A 26,865-nucleotide genomic window follows, 5' to 3' on the forward strand; every position below is an offset into this window, starting at 1 on the left:
AGCTCCTTTAAAAATGCAACATATAATTAAGAGATGAGTTTAGTAGTTAATTTATAATAATCAAACATGTAGTCACATCTGGTATGTTTTCATGATTAAACAGGTATATTTTAGACAGATAGATGGTTTTCAAATACTTCAAAGACCTACAGAATATAGCATTTAAGAAATTTAATAACCTAAGATTTTCATGACAATAAGACATAATCTGATCCTGGCAGCACTAATTTACTTCATAAAGGGATGATAGGCATCAGAGAAACTCCAGGTGGAGTTTATTTTCAATGTGGTAAGACTAGCCATTTGGGCAAGAAACTGCTTTTGCCTTGAGTGTTGACAGTGTGCTGTGCAGACTGCACATGTAACACTCACATGTAAAGTCACTGCTGAACTTTGTCAAAACAAGGCTGGACAGTCTTTCAAAACTGTCACTTCACAGAGGAGTCTGTCAGCTATTCTGCAGGATTCAGAGGAAAGTGACTGATGAACTTCGCCAATACAAAGCAGGAGAGTCCTTCCAATTTCCTGCTTCACTGAAAAGTCTGCCAGATATTGTAGGCCTATAGACTGAAAGTGCATGCCCCAATGTTACAGAGGAACTTTAGGTGACTGTCCAGAAAGCCAGATGTCTCTGCTCTTAGGTCATCCTTCATTCTGGGGTCTTTGGTGTTAAAGACTAAATAGTTACAGTATTTCTTCAGTTATGTTAAAACGTAAACTAGTTATAAAACTTTAGAATCACTAAGATAAGCTAGACAATGCAATATTTTCTTTAAATTGTAAAATACTCCTGGACTGAATATTGCAAATGTAATTCTTACTTAATAACTGTTTTGTTGTGTATAATTTTACTATGTTAAGTTAAAACTTTTCACTTTTATTTACTTTTTTTGTTTGTTTTTCAAGACAGAGTTTCTCTGTGTAGTTTTGTGCCTTTCCTGGAACTCACTTTGTAGACCAGGCTGGCCCTGAACTCACAGAGATCCTCCTGCCTCTGTCTGCCAGGTGTTGGGATTACAGGCATGCACCACCACATCCTGGCAAATCTTTCCATTTTTGTTTATGCCAAAAGGAAGAAGTGTTATGGAATATTAGTTCAAGATGTGTTACATTTGTTTATGCTGTGGAACACTTGCTTAATGATGCAAGGATATGTTGCATTTGCTTAACTCTGTGAAGCTGTGTTACTTTACCTGTCTAAAACATCTGATTTGTACAATAAAGAGTTGAATGAACAATAGTAAGGCAAGAGAAAGTATAGGTAGGATTAGCAGCCTGAGAGATTAAATAGAAGGAGAAATCTGGGAAAAAAGAACAGGAACTGAAAGGAGAAGGAGTGGAGGACTCTATGGTCCAGTCTCCCAGCTACACAAGCCACAGAGTAAGAAGTAAAGAAAGGTACATATTTTATTTTGGGGGTAAAGTTCTGCACTTAGGCCACTAACACATTTTCGTGAGTTTGTGCTTAGTGAGATCTTGGTCAATAATCTTAGGTGTTTTCCTGGGTCATTCGCTTACACTTGACACTATTGGAGATTTTAAGACTGGCACCTGGCATAATGGGTTATCGATATGGCAATAGGATACAAATGACAAATGACAGGGGAGGCAGAGTCTTGTAAGTTAGGGAATGGGCTTGTAAAAGGTTCATGGTACCTGTCACTTCAAGATGCTGTCATTGACAGGATTCCTCAGGGTTCCTTGATTCACAATTTAGAGAGTTAGATGCAGTAAAGAGGATATTTTGGCTAGAGGACAAGGTAAATATTAACTCAGCACCTCTATCAACTCTGGTGAAGGAGGGTGAAACAGAATGTCCAATGGAAAGAGACCAGCAGAGACAAGGCAAAGAGCAAGAGGACATTTGGAAGACCAGAGTAAAATCTCATTTTACCTCAGTTCAAGGCCACAGCCAGTGCTTTGTGACAGAGGCTCACAGGGTCCCTTAGTGGCACACAGTTCTCAAGCTGTGCATCCTGTGCCTGTGCTCCACTTGATTTACAGATGGCTGAGCATCGGATTGGGATTCTAGTGAGCTTATTTCTCCTTGAGGTTCTTCTCTTGGATGCTGCAAAAATCCTGACTTTATCTACAGTTGGTGAGTGCTTGTTGGGAAAATAGAGTCTTATGAGATCAGGATACCTGGGTTAACATGTCTCATGCAAACAGCATGCAGTAGACTGACCATGCAAGAGATTTTCTAACTAGGCTTAGATCAAACCTGAGGGAGGAAGGATGTATTGTAAATTATGGTGCTCAGAAGGGATTCTACCAAAGAGTGGGGAAAAGCAGCAGATGGAAATAGCATCTAATGTGGACACAGCAGCAGAAGACTGAGTAGTTTATTGTAAGGAAGACAAGAAAGGCTTCTCTACTAGCAGTTTAGATTGTGAGTAGATGGGGGGCATATTAGTCAAAGTGATCAGTCTATTCTTCCAAAAAAGGGAGCAATGAGCCTTTCTTGATTTTCATGGGTTTGGATACGTCCATCAACATTTTTGTTTTCAAAAGTATTTCTTGTTCTTCTGAATAAGCACACAGTCACTTAAGTTTGCATGTCATCAGGGTGTCATCTTATTGTAGGTACTTCTATGTTACTCTGAACACCACAAATATCCATGCTCCGTTTTTTGGGCTGAGGTTCATAATAATTGGTTAGGGCTTTATATGCATGAATCAGTGATAAAAGTCAGGGTTGGGTAGGGTAAATGCATACTAGTACCAAAAGCAACACACAACATCAAACCCATATATAGGCTTTGTGAAAACACTTTTTTTTTGTTTACAATTTTTAACCTGTTTCCATTCATAGCTGAATAGGATATCCCAAGGATTAGGACAGGAAAGGACACAGATAGAATAAGAAAGCAGAATTGATGAATGCATTATGTTATTTTAATCCTAATTTGGATACCTAGTGGTTCTGGTAAAGAGTCAAGATTTCAACATAGGTAACCTTAGAGCTTCTGCAAAAAGAACATAGACACTTAATTTGTAATGTGTGAACACAATACACTCATAATAGATATTACCCAAAGCCAAGTTGTCAGCAAATAACTTACATGCTGTACTTTATGACCTCTACAATTAATGATTTTTAAAAGTTAACCAAAAGCAAACGAAGCTGGATGGCTTAGTTAGATTTTTTTTTGTTTATTATAAGGAAGAACATTCTGAAGGGACTATGATTCTGCTCTTACTGACTTCTGACATCTGAGCTGACTCTGTAGCATTACTAAGGAGCTTTTGCAAATTAAGATATATTGTCACTAACCCTTTTGTGCCTACAATTTGTGTATCTATCTGAAACTCTACCTCCTTTATCTGTCATAGTCATAAGGGAATGCTCGTCTATAAGCATTTCATCGTTCGTGCCTAATGCTGCTTTAGAGCAAAGCTATTGACATTATGGATTCAACAATGAACAGTAAGTTAGCTGTATCTGGTCCTCTTCACTACTACTCACTATCTCAGCAAGATGATGATAAAAATATATTCCTATTTGTGCTTATTGTAGAAGTATTTTACCTGCATGTCTGTCTGTTTGCTACTTATGTGCCCAGGCACTGTGGGGGTCCTGAGAAGGCATCAGATCTTCTGGAACTGGAGTTACATGTGGCTATGACCCTCTATGAGGGTGCCTGGAATTGAACCTGGGTCCTCTGGAAGAAGATCCAGTACTTTAAACACAGAGCAAACTCTCCTGCTCTCCCCCTTTGTGGTCTTTTTGTTTTGTGCTTTTTTCTTTTTCTTTTCTTTTGAGAGAGAGCTTCTTTATGTTGTCCTGGCTGTCCCATAACTCCCTCTGTAGACCACCTGGCCTCAAACTTATAGAGATCCACCTGCCTCTGCCTCCTGAGTGCTGGGATTAAAGGTGTGTGCCACCTCTGCCTGGCACATGATAATTATGTAAAGCAGGAGTTTTCTTTCAGCTGCTGTAGAAGTAATCATTACACAGAACTGGGCACTAGAATTTAGATGTACTCCTAAACCCTAGAATAACAGTCTCCTCAGTGTCAGAGGCAGAACTTTGAGAGACTTGCCCTAAATTTCTAACTGTGTGAATGTTAGGAATGTTTTCTTCCAAGGTAAAACTGAAAAGATGACTTGGAGGAAGATTCTATTGTGCCCTGCTGTGTTTCATTTACATTCTCAACATTTGTGAAGATAGATGGTTCTTATAATTCTATATTCTATGCCTTAAATGATATTTACTTTTTGATTGTCTAGGATAATAGAAAGCAAACATTTGGAGGTTTGCTAATATAAGGGGATTATTGTATTGAACCTTTCACAAAGGACAGTGTTTTCCTTTAGATCACTTCCAGTGATGGAGCCTTAGTACCTCAGTGCTGGAGTGAAACACAGATTATAGACATGGGCTTGAATCTTCTGCTCTGTTCTCCCTAGAGCAAAAGACAGATAAAGGGACTGGGCTGCATCTGGCAAGGCTACAACTTACATTTATAATGTCCCGTAATGAATGCATATACATTTTCTTTTTTTTTACAATAAAATTATATTTATTAGAAGAAAATATTAGCAATTAATTCATAAAACTGTGCTTTTAAAGTTTATCAGTATAGATATATTCTTGGTGATTTTATATTTCCTCTATGCCATATTTAATATTTTTTATTTTATAATTTAATCTAATTTTGCATACCATTTTTTTTTTCAAGACAGGGTTGGTTTCTCTGTGTAGCTTTGAGCCTTTCCTGAAACTCACTTGGTAGCCCAGGCTGGCCTCGAACTCACAGAGATCCACCTGGCTCTGCCTCCCGAGTGCTGGGATTAAAGCCGTTCGCCACCACTGCCCGGCACATATCATTTTCTAATGAGTATTGTTACAGTGGGGATTTGCACACTCTTGTTAAAAATCATGACTCCATTTTCCACCTGCTTTTAAAATTATTTCTTTTATTTTTTGAGATTATAATGATATCACTTCCTTTTCTCTTTCCTCCCTCCAAACCCTCTTCAAAATATTTCCATGTTCTCTTTCAAATTCACAGCCTCATTCATCATCATTTGTTGTTCCATGCATACATTCATGTGTATATACACATATACTACCGAGTATAACCTGCTCAGTGTGTATAGTGTTACTATATACACACATATACTACTAAATGTAACCTGCTCAATCTGTATAGTGTTACTATATAATAACATATACTACTAAATATAACCTGCTCAGTCTGTATAGTATTATTAGTATGTATGTTTTTAGGGATGATATGAAGCATTTATCTTAATTGTTCTATTATCAATAACAACTCTGGAGTCAGATACTGGGGTGAAAACCTGATAGATTGAGAAAGCAGCAAAGGAATGATCAGCTGACCCTCTCTTTCCATGTTTCCCAGATTGAAAGTCTCTGCAAATCTTTCTATCCCCTCTATTCCTTCCTGTCTTCTCTATCATATCCTGGGTCTTACAATTTCTCCATGGCTAATTCTCCATATAGTCACAGACATTGCCCACTGATTCAATGTTAACTTTGTTAACACTCTTGGAGTGTCACAGTTTGATCAAATATATCAACACAGTGTCAATTTTGTATTGGATAAGCAATTACTGTGGTCTTCACTAGGTAAGACTGGTTCTCCTATTTTCACCATTTCTTAGTTGACTCTGTATTTTCGTTGTTTGTTTTTGCTGTGTGTGTGTGAGGGGTTGAAGGATCTGTGCTTTCTTACATCAACTTTAGCATTTTTATGTTGTTCTCATTTGGTTCATGTCTTGCTGGTGAGACTTCATGAGTTAGATTCTGATATTCCTAGGAGACACAATCTCACAGCAAACTCCATGTTCTTCTGACTCTTAATCATTCTGTCCCCTCTTCTGAAATGATCCCTGAGCCTCAGGTGCAGAAGTTGTTTCATCCACCTGCTTTTGTGCTGGAATTTTTAATGTAATGAAGGTGAAGACCCAACTCTTGAAACTTCACTTTTTTTCCTGGGCTCACTGGCTCAGTTTGTGCAGTTTGAAATTCTCAGATTTTCTCCAGGATGAGCTCTTTCTTGTGAGTACTCATTAGAATGGCTGTTTCACTGGGCACCCCTTCTAAGTCTAATAAGAACAAGAACAGGAAAATCAGGGTGTAGTAGGCTTTTATCTGTGTTGTGTTATTTCAGACAACACAAATGTGAATGAAAAGAGTGATTCACACAATGTATAGATTCAACTTTCCTGACCTTTTCCTGCTCTGCCCCATTTTAATCATGGTGCTCTGAGTTCTCCCAATCACTTTGTTCTCCCAGCTTTTGTTGTACAAATTCCATTTCTCTTCTTAATTTATCATTCTCTGCTTCAGTTCTGGACTCAAACTATTGTTCTAAAGAAACTGTAGCCACAGAGAAGCTATTGTTTGATGATACTTGTGTAATATTTATACACTGTGTAAAGACATATCGCTGTGATAGGATTAATAAAGAGCTAAATTGTCAATAACTAGGCAAAAGGTAAAGGCAGGATTTCCAGACCTAGAGAGGAAATGGGGAACATAATCAAGGCACAGAAGAGATGGCAAGAAGATTGGGGGAAATCAGACATACAGAATGGAAGAAAGATAAAAAGCCACAAGGTAAAATGTAGATTAATATAAATGGATTAATTTAAATTATAAGAGCTAGTGGGACAAGCCTAAGCTAGGGACTAGCATTATTACTTGATAATAAGTTTCTGGGTCATTATTTGTGAGCCATTAGCCCAAGTTAAAATCCTTCTATAGATACTTGTACCTTTCCTGAAGATCCTAGGATTGTTGAAGAATTTGTTGCCCCAGTTCCTCATGCATCTGATGTTCTTCATGAGCACCCAGAGTTGTTGAGACCTCATGATGACCCTTAATGGCTTTATTCAAAATGGTAGAAACTCAGGTCCAAGAAGAGAAATTTCTTAAGGGCTCAATAAGCATCTCTCCCCATGAAATTTCTTTCACTGAAAAAATATCAGCCATCTTATTGTGATGTATTTTCCATCTCTGGTAATTTATTGAACAAAATGACTGGATGAAGCAACTTCTGGACCTGAGGCTCAGGGATCATTTTAGAAGAGGAGGCAGAATGATTAATGTAGTTATGAGAAGACACAGTGGAAAATGTACATGGATCAAGGATAAAGACTGTCTGTTGTCCAAGCAGAGTAGCTCGTTAATCAAGAACCTTCAGATTTTTTTTTTTAAATTTTATTTTACAATACTATTCAGTTCTACATAACAGCCACAGATTCCCTTGTTCTCTCCCTTCCTGCCTCCTCCCCTTCCCCCCAGCCCACCCCCCATTCCTGGAGAGATGGCTCAGCCATTAAAGGCTAGGCTCACAACCAAAAATATAAGAACCTACAGATTTTTAAAATAATTTATTTTTAAGTTTGTGATTATGAGTCCTTTGCCTACACATAAAATATATAAGTGTATCATGTGCATGAAATGACCATGGAGGCCAGAAGAAGGTGTTAGAAATTCTAGAACTAGAGTTCCAGGTGGTTGTGAGGTATCATGTGAGTGTTTGGAATGGAACCTTAGTCCTATATGAGAGCAGTAACTGCTTTTAACTACTGAGCCATCTTTTCAGGTATTACCTTCCTATCTTTGGTAGTCAGAGCTCTGGGTTCACATCCTGGATATCATCTAAAATGTAATTGAGGGCATGGAAGTTCTGGTTTCCATTTATTCATTATGAGGCTTTCTGTGTCTTTACACTTACTTTTGGATTTCTTTATGTCAGCTATTTATGGTAAGCAGAATTCTTTTCATTAGTCTTCACAAAAATGAACTTACGTTTTATTTCTAGGTGGAAGCCACTATGTGGTGATAAACCATGTGTCACAAATTCTTCAAGACCATGGACATAATGTGACTAATCTGCTTAACGAAAAGCTTATTATCCCAGGTACTTTTAAAATCAATTAATACATTAAGTCACTTTAAATAAAAAATAATAGATTTTGTATAGAACTGTTTGATATAAGTTCTGTATTTGATCTTATTTAGATATAAATTGTGGTATGTGTGTTTGTGTGTGTATGTGTGTGTTTGTGTGTGTGTGTGTGTGTGTGTGTGAAAGTATATATATGTGTGTATATAAGTTTTGGAGATCTCATTAGACTTTGTGGTCTTGTCCTCATATGATATACTTCTGTATTTTACATAGTGGTGTAAGTTGACTGTGATTGCCAGAACCTTTGGTATTGAACATTAGTGATCCTTAAGTATTAGGCCTATGAAGGTATATACTTGGAAAGGAATTACATTGTCCATCCATTGGTAGATATTTTTACTCAGTGGAGTAGGTGTTTATGAAAGAATGAGCCTTTCCTTCTCTGGCCTCTTTCTTCTCTTTTGTCGTGTGGCTCAAGTGCTCACTATATATTAAACACATCACCTTCTGTGTTATGATGCAGTGAAAAGACATCCAGCCAAGGCTCCACACAATAATCATCCTGGAGTGTTAATCTTTAAAACTATGAGATAAATAATTTTTTAGGTTTATATTTATTTTCATTGTGTATATTTATGTGTTATGGTGTGTATTTCTGCATATGGGTACAAGTGCCCAAGGAGGCCAACCCAAGTGGTTGAATCACCCGGACCTGGAGTTAGCCGGAAGATGGGAACTGCCTAATGTGGATTTTGGGAACTGAACATGGGTCCTCTGCAACAGTAGTATACACTTTAAACTGCTGAGTCATCTCAGTAAAATATTAACATGATAAATTAACAAACATCAGATATTTTTGTTGGCATTAAAAACAGATTAAATAACCCATTACTTGAATATCATTCACAGTCAACACTATACATCGTTATTGATCATTTTGAGACATTTTATGTCAAGTATGTCTAAAAGTAGTGTTGATTAGACATATTCTGCCATATTTAGGATTTTAATTATCTAAGGATATCTATATTCAGTGCCACATAAATCTGTTTCTATCTTTAAAAACCTAAAATTTAAGAAATATTTTCTAATTATCTTTTTATTTATGCTCAAAGTTTAGGATGTGTGACTGAGAAAACTCCAGATTCTTGAAGAATAACTGGCTCCCACAAAACTCTGCAGAATGATATTAGAAGTTCTTATCTAGTTTATTGAGTACAGAGAATCATAAGTAAACCAAAACCCAGCAGTCTCTGCTGATAGATTCAGGAAGAAGCCCAGAAAACTTCAATTCTTTGTTTATTGAATGTATTTTTTTTGAGACAGGGTTTCTGTGTGTAGTTTTGGTGCCTGTCCTGGATCTTGCTCTTTAGACCATGCTGGCTTTGAACTAACGGAGATCCACCTGGCTCTGCCTCCTAAGTGCTGAGATTAAAAGCCACCACCGCCTGGCTATTGGATGTATTTATATATTTAATTTGCCTTAATATTCTGGGTTCATAACTGGAGTTCATGCTTATCCTGTTTTGTCTAGTTTCATGACCTTTGACTATTGCTCAAAGCTCTAGACTCTCTGATCTTTTAACAAGCTATGCAGAAAAGGTCTGCAAAGAAATCCTCCATGTCTGTTGAACAATTGTCTTTAATTCTTAGATGCAAGTGTTGTTGACCTAAATTTTCTTTTGTCTTTTATTTTCTTTTTTTTCTCTCTCTCTGTCACCATGCCCTGCTATTTGCCTCCTTCCTGTGTTCTCTTCTTTCTTTTTCTTTTTCTTAGTTTTTCTCAGACAGGCCCAGGCTTTCATGGAACATATTCATATACCCATGGTTGTTCTCAAACTCAGGGAATGCTCTTATCCTAGCTTCTCAACTTCTGTGTTTATAGGCATGAGTCACCAGTCCCAACTCAGAGGTCCTTTTTACTTCCATAAACATTGGACATTTCAGATGTGATAATGGGTTAGACTTTCTTTTTATTTCCCAGTAGACTTTAAGTGGATTTGTGAATATAGAAACAACATTACTAGAGCATTTTTATCCAACCTTCAACTGAAACTCTGTATTGAAACATGTGAACATTAATTATTTGTCTGGATCACTTAATTCTGTGGTTATTCAACCCGAAAAACTGTATGACAGACAACTTGAAGAAATATAGGTATTTGGCATTCACATGATTTGCAAATATTTGATAGTGCCAGGACAGAAGGGTGAATGGTTTGACCTTATAGTTCTTTCGTTTCTATAACAAGCTTCCTTACACTTACTGTCAACCTTCATTGACCTATGCAGATCTGTCTTCAAGACCTGGAATTTGAAGAACTTAAGGAATCAGTTAGACTACTGTCTATAATGCTACAGAAAAATATTATTTCAGTTTCAATGTACTTTATACACAACTGTAACAATCAATACAATGATCCAAGGAAGGTTGTTTGAGTTCAGAAATACATGATCAGGAAAAACAAGGAAATAGACACCAGTGATCATGTATTAAATTTAAGCAGAGTAACTGTTTCCTAGAACTCTCCCAGGACAGGTCAGTTTTAACATATAGTATAGATTATACCTGGGAAGGCACAAAAGTACACCAGAAGGCCATATCCAGATTCAGGATACCCTGAGGAGAGCGCTAGGAATATCCTTTTACCAGATTGGGTTCTATAGCTATGTTCTGACATGCAACAAAAAATAACATATCTTATAAATTGAATTTAAGTATCTGTTGCAGCAAGTATGAAATCATGTCCAAGAACAATGCAAGGAAAAAAATATACTTGAGGTAAAAGGTCCTCTCCGCTTTTCCCTGAAGCTTCTCTCACAGATCCCCAAGGCCTTATTCATAATGTGTTAATCTTTTGACCACATTAGCACTCACCATAAAGAAATCTATGTAACCAGATGGTTCTCTCCTGCCTGCCAGTTCCTGATTATTCATTCAGAGACTTTTATTAGTCATAAATCCTTGGTCAACGGCTCAGGCTTATTACTAGCTAGTGCTTACAATTAAATTAACTCATTTCTTATCTATGCCTTGACGTGTGGTTCGTGACTTGTTACCTCATTTTTCTACACATCCTGCTTCCTTGGCAGCTGGCTGGCATCTGCCCCATCTCTGCCCTTCTTCATCCCCATCTTAATTTAATTGTATCACCTAACCTTATTCTGCCTGGCCATTGGCTAAAACAGTTTTATTTATCAACCAACGACAGCAACACATATTCACAGTGTACAGAAAGACATCCCACAGCATATGTATGTATGTATGTATCTGTCTGTCTATGTATCTATCTATGTATCTAGATATCTACCTAACTACCTACTTACCTATCTATCTATCATCTAGTGAAAGGTTTCCATGTATACCAGGCTGGCTTCACAATTTCTTTGTATTAAATGATAACCTTGATTTTGTGGTCAAACTTCCTTTACTTTCTGAGTTCTGGGATAATAGATGTATGCCATAAATTTTTGTATGGTTCTTGAGAACAAATACACTAGCCAGGCACTATAACAACTGAGCCACATATAAATACCTGTCTACCCCACCTTTCACAAGGAACATATATCAAGCTAAATGTTGTTTTTGTTTTGGGGCACCAGTCCAATAACAACAGAGATCCTCAGTGATTTGCTACAAATATTCAAGCCAGGACTTGTTTGTATATATGTTCTGCTTGACCAGACAACCTTCATCCCTTCTAGTAGGCTGGTTCTTCTTTGTCATGGTAGTTAGTTAAAAAAGCAGATAGAGCAGATATGATGATATCACTAACTTAGAATTTAGTTTCAGATTAGAACACAGGCATTTTGTTCTGTTTATTGACTTTAGTTCATAGGAATGAAATGTATGAAACTTTCATTCACTATGTAAGGTGAAGTTGATTCAATACTGTTGGTTCTACATCTTAAAACATACCATTATCATTAAATATCAGAATTCTCAAGCTGACAGACAGACAGACACACACAGAATCTCTCTCTCATATACACAGGCAGTGACAGAGAGGCAGAGACACACACACACACACACACACACACAGAGTGAGAGTGACAGAGAGAGAGAGAGAGAGAGAGAGAGAGAGAGAGAGAGAGAGAGAGAGAGAGAGAGGATTCTGATAGGAGTTAGAATAGCACTCTTAATTGTTCCAAGCCAATTGAAACTCTTCTGTAAATTAAGAGTTGAATCAAGGACATTCGCATAGAGAGGGACTGCTGTGGATATTATTCTGTATAAATAAAATGCTGATTGGCCAGTATCCAGGCAGGAAGTACAGGTGGGACAAGGAGAGAGGAGAATTCTGGGAACAGGAAGGCTGAGGCAGAGAGACACTGCCAACCACCTCCATGATAAGATGTTAAGATACTGGTAAGCCATGAGCCATGTGGCAACTTATAGATTATTAGAAATGGTTTGATTTAAGATAAAAGAACAGTTAGCAAGAAGCCTGCCATGGCCATACAGTTTATAAGTAATATAAGTCTCTGTGTGTTTACTTGGTTGGGTTTAAGCAGCTGTGGGACTGGCAGGTGAGAGAGTTTTGTCCTAGCCGTGGGCTAGGCAAGACTGGAGAAAACTCTAGCTACAAGGGACCATCTGTGCCTTCTGTATATTGTTCCATTGACTATTTCTTAATCATTGCTGAACTGAGGAGGGATTGGAATATTAGGATTGACCTGTTTCTTGAAAATCTCCAATGAAGGACTTCTTCCCTCTAACATAGCACTCTGTTCTCTCATGCATAACTCTATCCTTGCTGTTCTGTTCTGTAAATTCCAGCCAGATATCAGGTCCTTCCTAAAATCTGAATCCAATCCTCTCACTCAGGAAGAAGGCCTGACCTAATTTGAATATTTCTCCATGAGTTGAATTTTGAAGACTAAGTCCTATTAGTACTGAGTGTCCTGTACTTTCTAAGGAACAAATGAATAACATTTTCCCCACATAGTTTTTCTAGTTTAGTTTTTAATCACTTAAAACACAAAGAAGATCTATTATTTCCTTTTGGTCACATTTCATTTTGTAAAGTATTTCATTGGGTTACTATTGACAAAGTCATCATAATTACAATATATATTTACACGTATATTTATATCTATACCTACCTATACTTAAATATCTGAACACATGTAGATTTATCATCACAGAAGATTTCTCCTCCACGGCTCTTCATAATCTTTGCTCTTGGCCATATTACTTCTCAATAGCTATTGGTGGTCAACAAATAATGTTACTATGTTAGTTTTTGTCTTCTTTATTTTATATAAATTGGATTATAAGTTATATATACTCTTATTATAGTGTTTTAAACAAAGTTGTTATATAAAGGTTCATTCATAATGTCTGCGAATAATTCTATGTGGTTTTTAGTCATATTCTATTGTGTGCATTGCCATAGTTAACTTACTTAGTTACTATTGATAGAGAACAGGCTACTTATAGCTTTGTGTGGTTAAAATTAACCTGTTGTGAATATTTTTATATATACATGCACACACACAGATACACACAAACACATTTCTATATACAAATTATTTTTTCTGCATTGGTAGCTGGGAGTTCAGTGCCTGAAAGTTTTTTATATAATTTCATGCACATATGTAATGCATATTCTGATAAATACTTACTCCTCCATATTTTCTATCTTTTTATCTTGTTCCCTATTTACTTCCCTTCCACTTGCAATTTTTCCTCCCATATTCTTGTCTTGGTGTGTGTGTGTGTGTGTGTGTGTGTGTGTGTGTGTGTGTGTGGTGTGGTATGTGTGTGTGTGTGTGTGTGTGTGTGTGAGTGAGATAGACAGAGAGAGAGAGAGAGAGAGAGAGAGAGAGAGAGAGAGAGAGACAGAGAGAGAGAGAGAGAGAGAATCTTACTGTATTTAATATTTAACCCGAACCACTGAATTTAATATTATCGAAAACCACTGTATTTAACCAGGGCAATCATTGAGTGAGCCTGGGTGTGGAGTTATCTTCTGGAGTTGGGTGACTCACTCGTGGCCAAACCACTGATGGCAATGTCCTTCCCTCTCCCAGTATCCATGGACAGTCAGCAGTTTTCCTCCATGAAGGGCAGAGTTGCATGGGTCATTCCTAATCCTGACTGAAAGTAAGATCCAGTGTAGGCAGACCAAGCTCCTGTGAGATCATGATTGCAACAGGCATGGCATGTTCAGAACGAGAGTGTTTTATGACCCTTCTCCCCACCATCCACCTCTTATCTTCTTTTTTTTTTCTTATTCTGCTGTGTTCCTTGAGTCCCAGAGGGAGGGATATAGATGCCCTTTTGATGACCAAGTACTCAATAGTTATTTACTCTCAGTACATCAAACAGACATGAGTCTTTGCATTTACTGTAGTTATTGTAATTGCTGTAAAAACAAGCTCTTAGATGAATGCTGGGAGCAATGCTTATAATACATGGGTATAATCATACATACCTGGAAGGTCATTTGAAATCTTGAACATTTAGTGAAACAATAGTAGTAGTTTCCCCTGTAGGCTATAAGACATCCTTTGTAATGGGCTTTTGATGAGGTTTACAGTGACAAGTCTTTTTTTCCCCTGTGTACAACAGGCTTGAAATTCAGTCACAAGGAGGGTGATTACCTCTCTAACAGCTCCACCTCTATTACACCACTGGACACATTTTCCCTGTGTATTAGTGTTGTAACATGGAAGGTCAATCGTTAGATAAAAGCCCTGATTTTTCCACCTAGGCCAGTGTAGCACTGTGTGCCAATATGAAAGCTAGCCAGAGTAGAGGAGATTTCAATCACTTCCTGCTTGATTTTCTTCTGCCTGACAACCACACTCTGTGGTGACTCTAGAAATACCGTCTTGTGTTCTAGTTGGGCCATTAAGATCAATTGCAATGGCATATGCTATCTTGAGGGCTTCTGGGCTTCCTGACCAACAAATCATAGGAACCTGTCCCATATCTGACACTGGAATTTTTGTTTGATCACCGTGGCTTCTGAGATCAGCATTATCTAAATAAGCATAACATCTCTATTTAAAAAAGTAAAGAGTTGTTGTATGAGTGTTCTTGACATTAAATTTGTGTACTTATTGTGTGTATGCATGCTCATGTGTGGACACATGTGAAGATCATGGGAAAACCTACTGGAGTTGAAACTCTCTTTCCAGTGTCTGAGTCTTAGGAATCAAACTAAGCCCATCAGGCTTGGCAGTGAGTGCCTTAACCTGCTAAACTGTCTACTGGCCCTTTTAGGTTTTATGTTTTTCTTTCAAAATTAGCTTTTAGACTAGTAGATGTCCATATGGTTTCTGTATAATCTTTAGTTTTGTGTAGTCCTTCTCCACATTTCCCCCAAATTTCTGCCCTCTTTACCATTGAAATTTTGCTATTCTCAGAATTTTCTCTACTTCCTTTTTCAGATGTCCTACTGTCAGTACTATTCTTCAGGATTCCCCTCCCTAGCCATTTCCTCTTTATAGTCTCTACAAACATTTGAAGATTAGAAATGGACACATTGCTAGCATATCCCTAAAACAGGCAGTGAATCTTTTTCTCCCATTTCTAGTCATTTATTCATAGATATTTGAATCCTGACTATATGGGAAACATGACCACCTACAGATAAAGTTAAGAATACATATAGTAACATGAAGTACATTGTCCTAGACTCTCAATCTAGTTCTACCTTTCTGAATCTGTACACATGTGTTCAATTGCCATCTATTATTCTGTTGAATCAGTTTCTTCAAGATGGGGGCAAGCATGGTAAGAGAGTGCATTAACACAAAAAAGATTTCACTACAAATAAGCACCTTCTATGCTTTTACAAAGTCACTAAATATAAAGCTAGAGAAAAATAAAGATTGAACCCTCCTCAGTGAGACTAAGTATTCACAGTCTTAAGTATAAGGTAATTTCCCAAAACATCCCATGATGGGCTTGGTTGTACAACTAATGAATACTAAAGTTCTTAGCACTTAGCTTAGTCAGTTTGACAAAAAAGTAGTGCTATGGGTCCCCTATAACACAGAATATTTAACAATGCTACCCAAAATGGAAGGAAACTGAGCCTTCAATGACTAGAATCTATCAGAAAATATCTTTTTAAACCAAAGATGTTTTGTCCACCCTATTATAGCTGAAAGTTTTCCTGTGTCTACCAAGATCCCAAATCCTCACAGTCCTGTAGCTGCTCAGACCCAAATGAACACACAGAGGCTTAATATTATTTATAACTACGTGGTCATAGCTCAGTCTTTTCACTAGCTAGATCTTAAAATCTTAAATTAACCCATTTCTATAAATTTATACTTTGCCACATGGCTTGTTTATTACTGGTATCTTTACATCTTGTTTCTCATGGTGGCAGCTGGTAGACTCTCCTCTGTTCTGCCTTTCTCTTTCTTCCTCTCTAGTTAGAATGTCCCGCCTAACCCTATTCTGCCTCACCATTGGACAAACATCTTTATTTATCAACCAATCAGAGCAACATGTTTTCACAGCATACAAAACACAGTCCCCCATCAATTCCCTTTTTCTTTCTAAACAAAAGGAAGGTTTTAACTTTAACCCAGTATAATTACATATATCAAGCAAGAATTACAGTTACAATGTCTAGTCTATTTGTATTTTGTAAAATTAAAGAAAATATTTTATCGATTATATATTTATGAGTCTAAATATTATATCTAATTTATCTTTTATTATAACCAAGGAAAACCATAATTGTAACTATCTAGTCTTCAACTACATCAATGATTTCAGAAGGATATAATATTACCTAAGTAAATAGGAAGAGCACTGTAAGCAACTTCCAAAAATCTAGAATGACAGAGACACCTGGCTGCCTAGACAGTCATCCAAAGTTCCTATGTAACATTTGGGCATCCATGCTGTGGGATGGTCTGTATGTCAAATTGTTCTGATTGGTCAATAAATAAAACATTGATTGGCCAGTGGCCAGGCAGGAAGTAGGTGGGACAAGGAGAGAGGAGAATTCTGGGAAGCGGAAGGCTGAGGCAGAGAGACACTGCCAGCCGCTGCCATGACCAGCAGTATGTGAAGATGCCGGTAAGCCACCAGCCACGTGGCAAGGTATAGATTTATGGAAATAGATTAATTTAAGCTGTAAGAAGAGTTAGCAAGAAGCCTGCCACGGCCATACAGTTTGTAAGCAATATAAGTCTCTGTGTTTACTTGGTTGGGTCTGAGCGGCTGTGGGACTGGCGGGTGACAAAGATTTGTCCTGACTGTGGGCAAGGCAGAAAAACTCTAGCTACACATCCATCTTAGGACTATAGGCCTAGTCTCTCAGTCATTTTTTCATGAGTCTTGTAGAATGTCTAGCAGTTTCTTCTGTGAAGCAGGAACCTGAAGAACCATCTTGCCTTGCAAAGATCTGTGGTCACCTTTCTATGGGTCCTGCATGTCCAGTCGATACAACATTTTGTCAAGCAGTCTAGGCAAGAACAGCTTCTTGCCCAAATGGCTGTTTTTGCCAAGAAGATAAACTCCATATGGCCTATATTCAATGCCATTTTTCTCTTTGAAGTAAATAGGTGCTTCCAGGAGCAGAAGTAGTCTAAGTTTTTAAAACATTTTAAGTGCCATATTCTATAGGTCTTTGAAGTTTTGAAGATTGCCTACCTAACTGAATTATATGTATGTATACCTAGAAAAGTTAACATGACTATAAGTTTGACTATCATATAAGACTAATTATTACTCTGTATTTCTTAATTATCCATTACAATTTAAATGAGTTATAGAAACATAATACTTTAAATGAGAGTAGAAATATACATACAGTATAACAAAATTAACTCTAAATTTGTATCAATAAACTAAAATCCATAGCAATGTAAAACATTTTTAAACAAGCTGCTCTTTAAAAGTAGATTCAATAATGTGTCCTTTCATGCTATCATATTTATATCATATCTCCCTTTTTTCCTTAGAAAGATATTGAGTATGACCAATAACAATTTGTAACCAATAACTTAAACAAAGCCAAATATCCACAATCCATTTTTTTTGGGAATGTGGGCAAAGTTTTCTAGGCTACTTCATGCTGATAAAGGGTGCTATATTCTTATGGGGATACTGAGAAAATTAAGAATTATGGTCAAGTCCTTACTGGAGTGGTCTGTGACACTGTATTTCTGAGCCAGTAGCCTTGAAGCTGTTTTTGGATGTTGGATCATCTTGGCCATGATGTCATTAGAGACCTTTCAGGGGGCCGTGGCTTGTCAAATCTGATGTATCTTAATCTAGAACAAATCCATAGCCTCTTGCTTCCTGCGGAAACAAAAGCAAACCCTCCTTTCCAAAGCAACATATTCTTAGATCCAAATTTGGAAGTCAAGTTACCTTTAAAATATGTATATTGGCTTAATTTAGCAGCCTTTACCATCAATGTCTTCCTGCAGTTTAAAATATCAAATACAACATAATCCGATTCTCTGTGTAATATCCATCTTTACATGGCTTATTTTTGTAGTACCTTTACCATCTCTTTAAAGACTTTATTTTTTAAAAAACTGTTTCTTTATATAACTGTCTATATTCATTTTCTTCTCTCTTCCAAGTCTACATGTACATTTTTACACACACTATAAACCATTTAAAGTCTTGTTCCATCTAAATCTGTCTTATTGTGAATCTATTGCTTTAAATTGCATCATTACTAGAGCTGAAATGGAAGCTTTGGCTGCTGGCTCTGCCCACCTGAGTTTTCCAACAGGGTGGTGGTATGGTGGTACATTTACTGCCATCTCTGGGTCTGGAAGCCAAATGTACCATGACCTATCAGAAACAGTGTGTACCGAAGAAATCTTTCATGTATTATTTTTTGTATGTACTAGCAAAGTCCAAATCTACAAAGCACCGCAGTTTATGGCTTGGAGACACCTCTGTGTACTATGGTCGGAATCTGCAGCCATGCTGCAGATCAAGCCCACATGCCATGAACCTGTCATAGGGTAGCTGAAGCCTACAGGATGGCAGGCAGAGTCTCTGTGTGTTCAGATTAAGGGCATGTGCTACCACCACCTGAGTTCTGCTTATGGCTGGCTATGACCTCTGATCTCCAGGCAAATTTTATTATCATACAAATAAAATATCACCACACCCTATCTCCATTTAAAAATAAAGTTTGCAGTATTTTTAGATTTATAAAAAAACAATTCCTGAAACAATATTGTTGCAACTGCTGGCATCATAATAATAAGGGCACGGTATAGTCCATATCATAAGAACACTTTTGTAGAATAAATATTCATGTACTTTGCTTAAGCATGTCAATACGTACTCACTGCTGATGTGGTTACCACTCTAGAGGAAGTAGGGTCTGGTATAATGAAGTCAATAATTAGGTAGACTAGTCTCATGCAATAGCCAGCTTTATTCAGAGCATCAGACAATTTAAACTCTGGAAGTTAAGAAGAGTCACCTGAGCAAAATATCCAAGGGTCTTTGTAAACTTTGTTCTGATGTGCCTTAATGCCATTAATAATGTTTCTACTGGTGCAATTCCTCTGATATTATTGCTTATTTAGAGGTATGAAATGTAAGGAAATTCTTTTGTAATTTTCTCTAAAATTATTGTGTATGTTCGTCTATAACCCTTGACGCACACCCAATTCCTTCTTTTGATTGTTCCTTGACTTCCCTCAGTGATGATGGGTGTCATTCTAAGCTTCTCATATTTATAGCTTCCTCCAGAGAGACCTAACCAGAATTGTCAATAACAATGACAATTTTGAGAGGTCTAAGGCTAAAATCAAGCTCAAAGTGAACCTATGATTGTGTTGTAATGATTCTGTGGGTGCTTTTCCATGCAACATCATTAATAGCATTTTTTATCTGTAGATATGGAATCAGTAGGGATATAAAGGGCATTTTCCAGGATCCTGTGTCACTGTTATCTGTGTTGAGTGGGCATAAATATTCAGTTGGATCTATTAATTGGATATTATGTCGTACAGGGTAGTGATCCTAACTATTTTCTATGAGCACTACTCCCTTGCAGACACAAAGGTGAGAGTACTCCCACAGAGGACACACATTCATAGTGAATGCTGCAATCTACAATCATGACTGAGTCTGAGATTCTAATATGAGATTGGGTTGAGACACATGATTCAGCAACAATGCAAAGGAAATCCCAATCCTATATTCTGTCTTCAAATACTAATAGAAACTACAGGGAGTCTCATGTGAGGATACTGTTGTTGGCCTACTTGCCTTGATTTGAAATTCTTATCAATATCAAGAATGGATGGGTTGAGATTTTTCCTGTAAATGAGAAATATAGATTGAAATTGTCAGGAGTTAAACTTCAATACTGCAATCAGACTGTTAATTAACACATGAGTAATAAGTAGAAGTGCCAGAGTGGCCAGTTAAAGAATGGTGGCCTTTTTCTCTTTCTTTCTTTTCCTTTCTTTCTTTCTTTCTTTCTTTCTTTCTTTCTTTCTTTCTTTCTTTCTTTCTTTCTTTCTTTCTTTCTTTCTTTCTTTCTTTCTTTCTCTCTCTCTCTCTCTCTCTCTCTCTCTCTCTCTCTCTCTCTCTCTCTCTTCCTTCCTTCCTTCCTTCCTTCCTTCCTTCTTTCTTTTTCTTTTCTCCTCTCTCTCCCTCCCTCCCTCCCTCCTCCCTCCCTCCCTTCCTTCCTTCCTTTTTTTTGAACAAGCATTTTGCCAAAAGCTAGAACCCTTGAATTTTCAAACAAACCTCAAACAAACATGGAAACAACACTCTGTTCTGGCACCTGTTTATTCTCCAAGCGCTTGGCTGCCTCAAGAAACAGGTTTGTGAGTTGAAAGCCAATGGGGCCCCTAAACATGACCCAGCCACAAATCAAAGAAACAAATAACCAAACTCCAAACATGAAATGAACAGCAACAAAAAGGCAAACAAGCAAATCCACACTTTGCATATTTCATTTTAATTTTTGTATGAAATTCAGGGACTCTGCAGTCAAACTGACTTATAGTTAACTATAAACTCTAACTCACTATAGTGACAGTTGATGAATAATTTTAGACTGTTTTCCTTTATACTTTCTCACGTGTAAAGTGAAAAATAATAGCCGTGTCTTTAAATGAAAGCTGTTGCTAGAATTTTACATTACTGTAGACTATATAAATGTTCTTGTATTATTGTAAAGTCTCAACAAATGTGGTGATAATTTTTTGTGCTCTAACAAATAAAGTTTGCTGGAGATCAGTGTGTGGAGCTAGCCACTAGTTAACCACAGAAGCCAGTCAGTGGTGGCACACACCATTAATCCCAGCACTTGGGATCTCATGCCTTTGATCCTAGTACTTGGGATTCACATACCTTTACTCCCAGTACTAGGGAGGTGGAGACAGGAAGTGATATGGCTGGGTGGAGAGAGGAATATAAGGGAGGAGAAGACAGGAGCTTGGCCCTTTCAGGCTGAGGAGCTGGCAAGGTAAGAGGTGGCTGTGGCTTGCTCCTTGTCTCTCTGATCATTCAGCATTTACCCCAGTATCTGGCTCCAGGTTTTTAGTCTGATCAGTTAAGATTTATACTACAAATAAATATTGCTGGATTACAGAATTGAATGGATCAAAAGAACAAAATCACTGAAGAAGAAAAACCAAATTTCTTCACTGATATAAAATTAAATTAATTATATTTATCCATAAAATAATGTGTGGTATATTATGATAAATTTAAATTTTACTCAATTGATGTTTTCTTAGAATTTAAAGTGGAGAAAACATCATACCAGGTTATCAACTGGCATCTATCTGAAGATAAGCAAAAAGAAATTGGTAATAGAAGACAACTCCTTGTAGAAGAATTAGTTCATTACAGGTAACTTGTTTCAATTCTTGGAACCAAATATTGCTAATCAAATATTATGCTCACATGATGCTTTGAGTGAGTTTAAGAGAAATGATGACTGGGTGAATTGGTAGATGTGAGGATGGATTTTGTTTGGTGGTGCATGGGGGATGACTGACAACTTGATAAATCATAGGATAATCCATAGAAAGTGGGAGATGAGCCGTCTAGGCCTTGTTTTTTACCTGTCATCTGTGCATGTAGTCTCAATGAAGTCAACTTCTCTATTCAGGGAAGGAGGAGCCACCTTCTTCCATCTACCTTGTCACCTTCTTACATAAGTTCCTTAATGGAGGAAGTCACTTGACATGGCTGGACCATGGTTTGGTCCTTTCCTGTTAAACTCATTTAAAAGCTTTCCTTCTTCCTTTTTATTGAAAGCAGTTTTTTTTCTCATATGATATATCCTGATTTCAGTTTCCCCTCCTTCTATCCTCCCAATTTCTCCCCACCATCCTCCCACCCAGATCCACTCTATTTCTGTCCCTGTGTCACTATCAGAAACCTAACAATATTCTGAGGGATAATAATAAAATATAATAACATAAAACATAACATAAATAATATAATAACATAAAATATAATAACATAAAAATATAATAACATAAATAACATAATATAATAACATAAAAGCAAAAATATCTAGCCAGGTGGCACACGCCCTTAATCCCAGGACTTGGGAGGCAGAGCCAGGCAGATCTCTGTGAGTTCGAGGCCAGCCTGGGCTACCAAATGAGTTCCAGGAAAGGCACAAAGGTACACAGAGAAACCCTGTCTCAAAAAACAACAAACAAACAAACAAACAAAGCAAAAATATCAAACCCGATTTGGACAAGAAAAACAAAGAAAAGGAAAAGAGTGCAAGAGAAGGCACAAGAATCAGAGACCTACTCTTGTACATACTCATAAATCCTATAAAAATCACTAAATTTTCCTCATATTGATTTAGAGGTCCTTATTTTCTTGAGGTGGCCATACCCTCTGGCTCTTTCACTGCCTCTATTTCTCTGGGTTCCCTAACCACCAAAGGGAGAGAATTGATGGAGACATCCCAGTTAGAGTTGTGTGTTCCAAGATCTCTCATACTCTGCATAATATCTGTCTATGGGTCTCTATATTTGGTCCCATCTGTTATAGCAGGAAGCTTCTCTGATTATGTCTGAACAAGGCCCTTATCTACCAGTATTGCAAAATGCCTTTAGAAGTCATTACATTGCTACATTTCTTGTCTTGTTTTTATAGACCAATATTATTTGGTTTTACCCTAGGTCCCTGGGCTATTTAGTTTCAGGTTCTTGATCACCCATGCAATGTTTGGTATGTTTCATCTCATGGAGTGGATTTAAAGTCAGATCAGTTAGTGGTTGGTTACTCTCTCAAGCTTTGTGCCTCCATTGGCCTAGCACATCTTGCAGGCAGGACACCATTGTAGATCACTGGTTTTGTGACTGGCTTGGTGTTTATGTTTCTATTTTGGTACTGTGCAGATTATGTTTTTGTACTAAAGATGCTAGAACCTCAGCTCTATCTAGGCAACAGCTCACTTTCTCCACGTTCAATGGTCTGTGTAGGTGTTGTCTTCAGCAATAGAGCCTTGCTGTCAGTTTGTGGAGAGTAACCTATAGTTTTGGCAACTGCCTGTTTTTTTTGAGGGGACTTCTGTGGGACCCCTTTGTCCAAATCTCAATTAGGCTGACTCAATTATGGTACTGGAAGTTCGTTTGGTGGCAGGAGATGGCGAGTTGGGACTCTGTCTTGTTCATCATTTGGCAATTTTATTGAGATCACCTTCATATATGTATACATTTAGCAAGTGTCTATTATGATAGGTTTCCATTCTACCCCTAAAATGTCCATTTATTTTATCTGTGTCTCCCTGTATTCCCTCCCTCATCACTCTCCTCCCATCCCACTTGATACACCCATCCCAGACCCTCTCTTCTATCCAATAACTATCTAGTCCATTTTCCTTTCTTAATGAGTTTCACCATTCATGTGGTCCCTTACTCTACACCTAACCTCTGTGGTTCTATGAATTGTATCTTGGTTATCATTGACTTAACAGCTAATGGTCAGATGTTTGTTTAAAATTTTTCAATGGCTAGGTCATACAGATGAGTCTGATGGCTTTTAGTCCTTGACTACAGAACCTCCTTTGTCCATATGGATGACAAGTATAGATTTGTCTCTTAGTTAATTTCCTTTTTTTAATATTTAAATTTTTCTTTTCTTTTTATTAAGAGATTTTTCTATTCATTTTACATATCAACCTCAGATTCTCCTGTTCTTCCTCCTCCCAACTCCCAGCCTTCATCGCTCAACCTGCCTCTCCTTCCCACCTCTTCCAAGGCAAGGTCTCCCCTGGGGAGTCAGCAGAGCCTGGTATCTTCAGTTCAGGCAGGTCCAGTCCCCTCCTCCCTGCACCAAGACTGAGCAAAGTGTCTCACTAGGTTCCAAAAACCCAGCTCATGCAGTAAGGACAGGTCCCTTTCTCACTGCCTGGGGGCCTCCTAAACAGTTCAATCTAAACAACTGTCTCACTTATCCAGAGGGCCTAGTCCGGTTCCATGCAGGTCCCTCAGCTATTGATTCTCAGTTCATGTGTTTCAACTAGATAGGCTAATTGTCTCTGTACTTTTCCCAATCATGGTCTCGATATATCTTGCTCATATAATCCCTCCTCTCTCTCATCGATTGGAGTCCTGGTGCTTTGCCTGTGGCTTGCCGATGGATCTCTGCATCTGCTTCCATCAGTAACTGGATGACGGTTCTATCATGACAGTTAGGGTGTTCGGCCATCCAATCATCAGAGTAGGTCAGCTCAGGCACCATCTCAACCACTGGTGGTAGTCTATAGTGGAGTCATCTTTTTTGGATTCCTGGCAACCTTTCTAGCACTCTGATTCTTCCTATTCCCATTTTGTCTTCATTTATCATGGTATTTCTTTCCTTGTTCTCCTACTCTGTTCCAGATCCAGCTAGGACATCATGCTTCCCAGAGATCTCTTTCCCCCAATCCTTGCCCTCCATTAACCCACCCCCCTCACCCCAAGTTTGCTCATGTTGATCTCATCCCTTATTCTGTTGCTGGGTGATCCCTGTGTCTTTCCTAGGCTCTTCTTTATTAGGTAGCCTTCATGGTGCTGTGAGTTGTAGTCTGATTATCCTTTGCTTTACATCTAGTGTCCACTTATGAGTGAGTACATACCATGTTTGTCTTTCTGAGTATGGGTTACCTCACTCCGGATGATAATTTTCTAGTTCCAACCATTTGCCCGCAAACCACATGCTTTCATTGTTTTTCTCCGCTGAGTAGTACTCTATTGTGTATATGTGCCACATTTTCTTTATCCATTCTTCAGTTGAAGGGCATCTAGGTTGTTTCCAGGTTCTGGCTAATACAAATAATGCTGCTATGAACATAGTTGAGCATGTGTCCTTGTGGTATGATTGAGTATTCCTCGGTTATGTGCCCAAGAGTGGTATAGCTGGATCTTGAGAGTGATTGATTCCCAATTTTCTTTTTTTATTTTATAATTATTTTAGTTTTACATATCAGCCATGGATTTCCCTGTCCTCCCTCCTCCACCCCTATTATTCTCCCCTGATCCTCCCCCATTCCCACCGCCTCCAAGGCAAGGTCTCCCCTGGGGATTCAGCTCAGCCTGGTAGATTCAGCTGAGGCAGGTCCAGTCCCCTCCACACTATACGAAGGCTGAGCAAAATGTCTCAGCATAGGCCCTAGGTTCCAGAAAGCCAGTTCCTGCACTAAGGACAGATCCTGTCCCACTGCCTGAGGGCCTCCTAAATAGTTCAAGCTAATCAACTGTCTCACTTATTCAGAGGACCTGATCCAGTTTTATGGGGGTTCCTCAGCTATTGATTCATAGTTCATGTGTTTCCTCTAGTCTGGCCATTTGTCCCGGTGCTTTTTCCAATCATGGTCTCAATATCTCTTGCTCATATAATCCCTCCTCTCTCTCGCCAAATGGAATCCTCGAGCTCCATCTGGGGCTTGGCCATGGATCTCTGCTTCTACTTCCATCAGTCACTGAATGAGGGTTCTATCATGACAATTGGGGTGTTCGGCCATCAGATCAACAGAGTAGATCAGCTCAGGCTTTCTCTTGACCATTGCCAGTAGTCTATTGTGGAGGTATTTTTGTGGATTTCTGGGGACATCTTTAGCACTCTGATTCTTCCTATTCCCATGGGGACAAAAGTGTCCTCCTAAAGATCCCACTGTATCTACACAGCCATATTGGGCACAAACTCTCTGACAGATGAACCTTTGCAGACAAATGATCAGAGAGCTAAAAGAGTATATATATGAATATATGTCAATTTATTCATGGATGCTAAGGGAAAACAGATGCACATATACAGGATAAGGTAGATCCAGTTGCAGAATCCTTCTGTTTTGTCCATGGATGAATTGAACAGCCCTCTAGTCTCTGGCCACACAAAGAGAGAGAAAGTACACACTCCCTCCTCAGTTTTAAACAGTCACATAACCAGAAAAAAATGCCTCAATTGGGCCAGATATCCCAAGGTCATTAGCAGTGTGAATTCCCACAACAGACAAACCACAGCTCTTTTGACTTGAAGTGGAGTTTAAAAGTGAGCAAAAGCAAGCCAGCTTCTGGGCTCCATCTTGTGGATCTTTTCACATAGAATGATATGGTTCACCTACCATATTGCTTATCTGCTAAGCATTGATGTGGAAAATTCCCGGGAAAAGTGCTGTAGCCAAGAGTCATCAGTACAATGACTAAAGTTGAAGACAGTCTTCAGTGTCAGTTTGAGCAGTAGAAGTTGTAAATTCTAACAATAAGCTTCCAGTCACACTTATCTTTCCCATTAGAAAGTTAAGTTTGTATATAAAGTAATAGGCTTTGCTATTGACTTTTTAGAAAACACAAATGCCAGTATCTTTTGTTCTTGGTTCCCTCCTTCCTCCATAGCACTATTCCATGATACATGTATCTCTTTTGATGACTTTGTTATGTACTCTCATTGCCTCCTTTCTAATTTCATCACCTAAAAAGGCACGTGCGCATGCGCGCGCGCACACACACACACGCGTGTACACACACACACACACACACTTATTTTTAGGTTTCA

The 26,865-nt window shown here is 38.1% G+C and overlaps 1 protein-coding gene across 2 annotated transcripts in view; it reads left to right on the top strand.

Moving 5' to 3' along the window:
• The first annotated feature begins 1,871 nt into the window (after window positions 1-1,871).
• The window catches only part of LOC114688916 (UDP-glucuronosyltransferase 3A2-like), a 35,192-nt gene continuing 10,198 nt past the window's right edge, over window positions 1,872-26,865 (top strand). Inside the window, exons 1-3 of one of the 2 annotated variants that reach the window (XM_028863386.2) lie at window positions 1,875-2,098; window positions 7,800-7,898; window positions 21,597-21,711. In XM_028863386.2, coding sequence (XP_028719219.1) covers window positions 2,005-2,098; window positions 7,800-7,898; window positions 21,597-21,711 — 308 coding nt within the window. In that variant the 5' untranslated portion in view covers window positions 1,875-2,004. Of the gene's footprint in view, window positions 2,099-7,799; window positions 7,899-21,596; window positions 21,712-26,865 lie in introns of both variants that reach the window. The other variant, XM_037209392.1, reaches the window with a different exon arrangement.

Source organism: Peromyscus leucopus, chromosome 11 (genome assembly GCF_004664715.2).
Source record: "Peromyscus leucopus breed LL Stock chromosome 11, UCI_PerLeu_2.1, whole genome shotgun sequence".
In the NCBI taxonomy this organism is placed as follows: Eukaryota; Metazoa; Chordata; class Mammalia; order Rodentia; family Cricetidae; genus Peromyscus; species Peromyscus leucopus.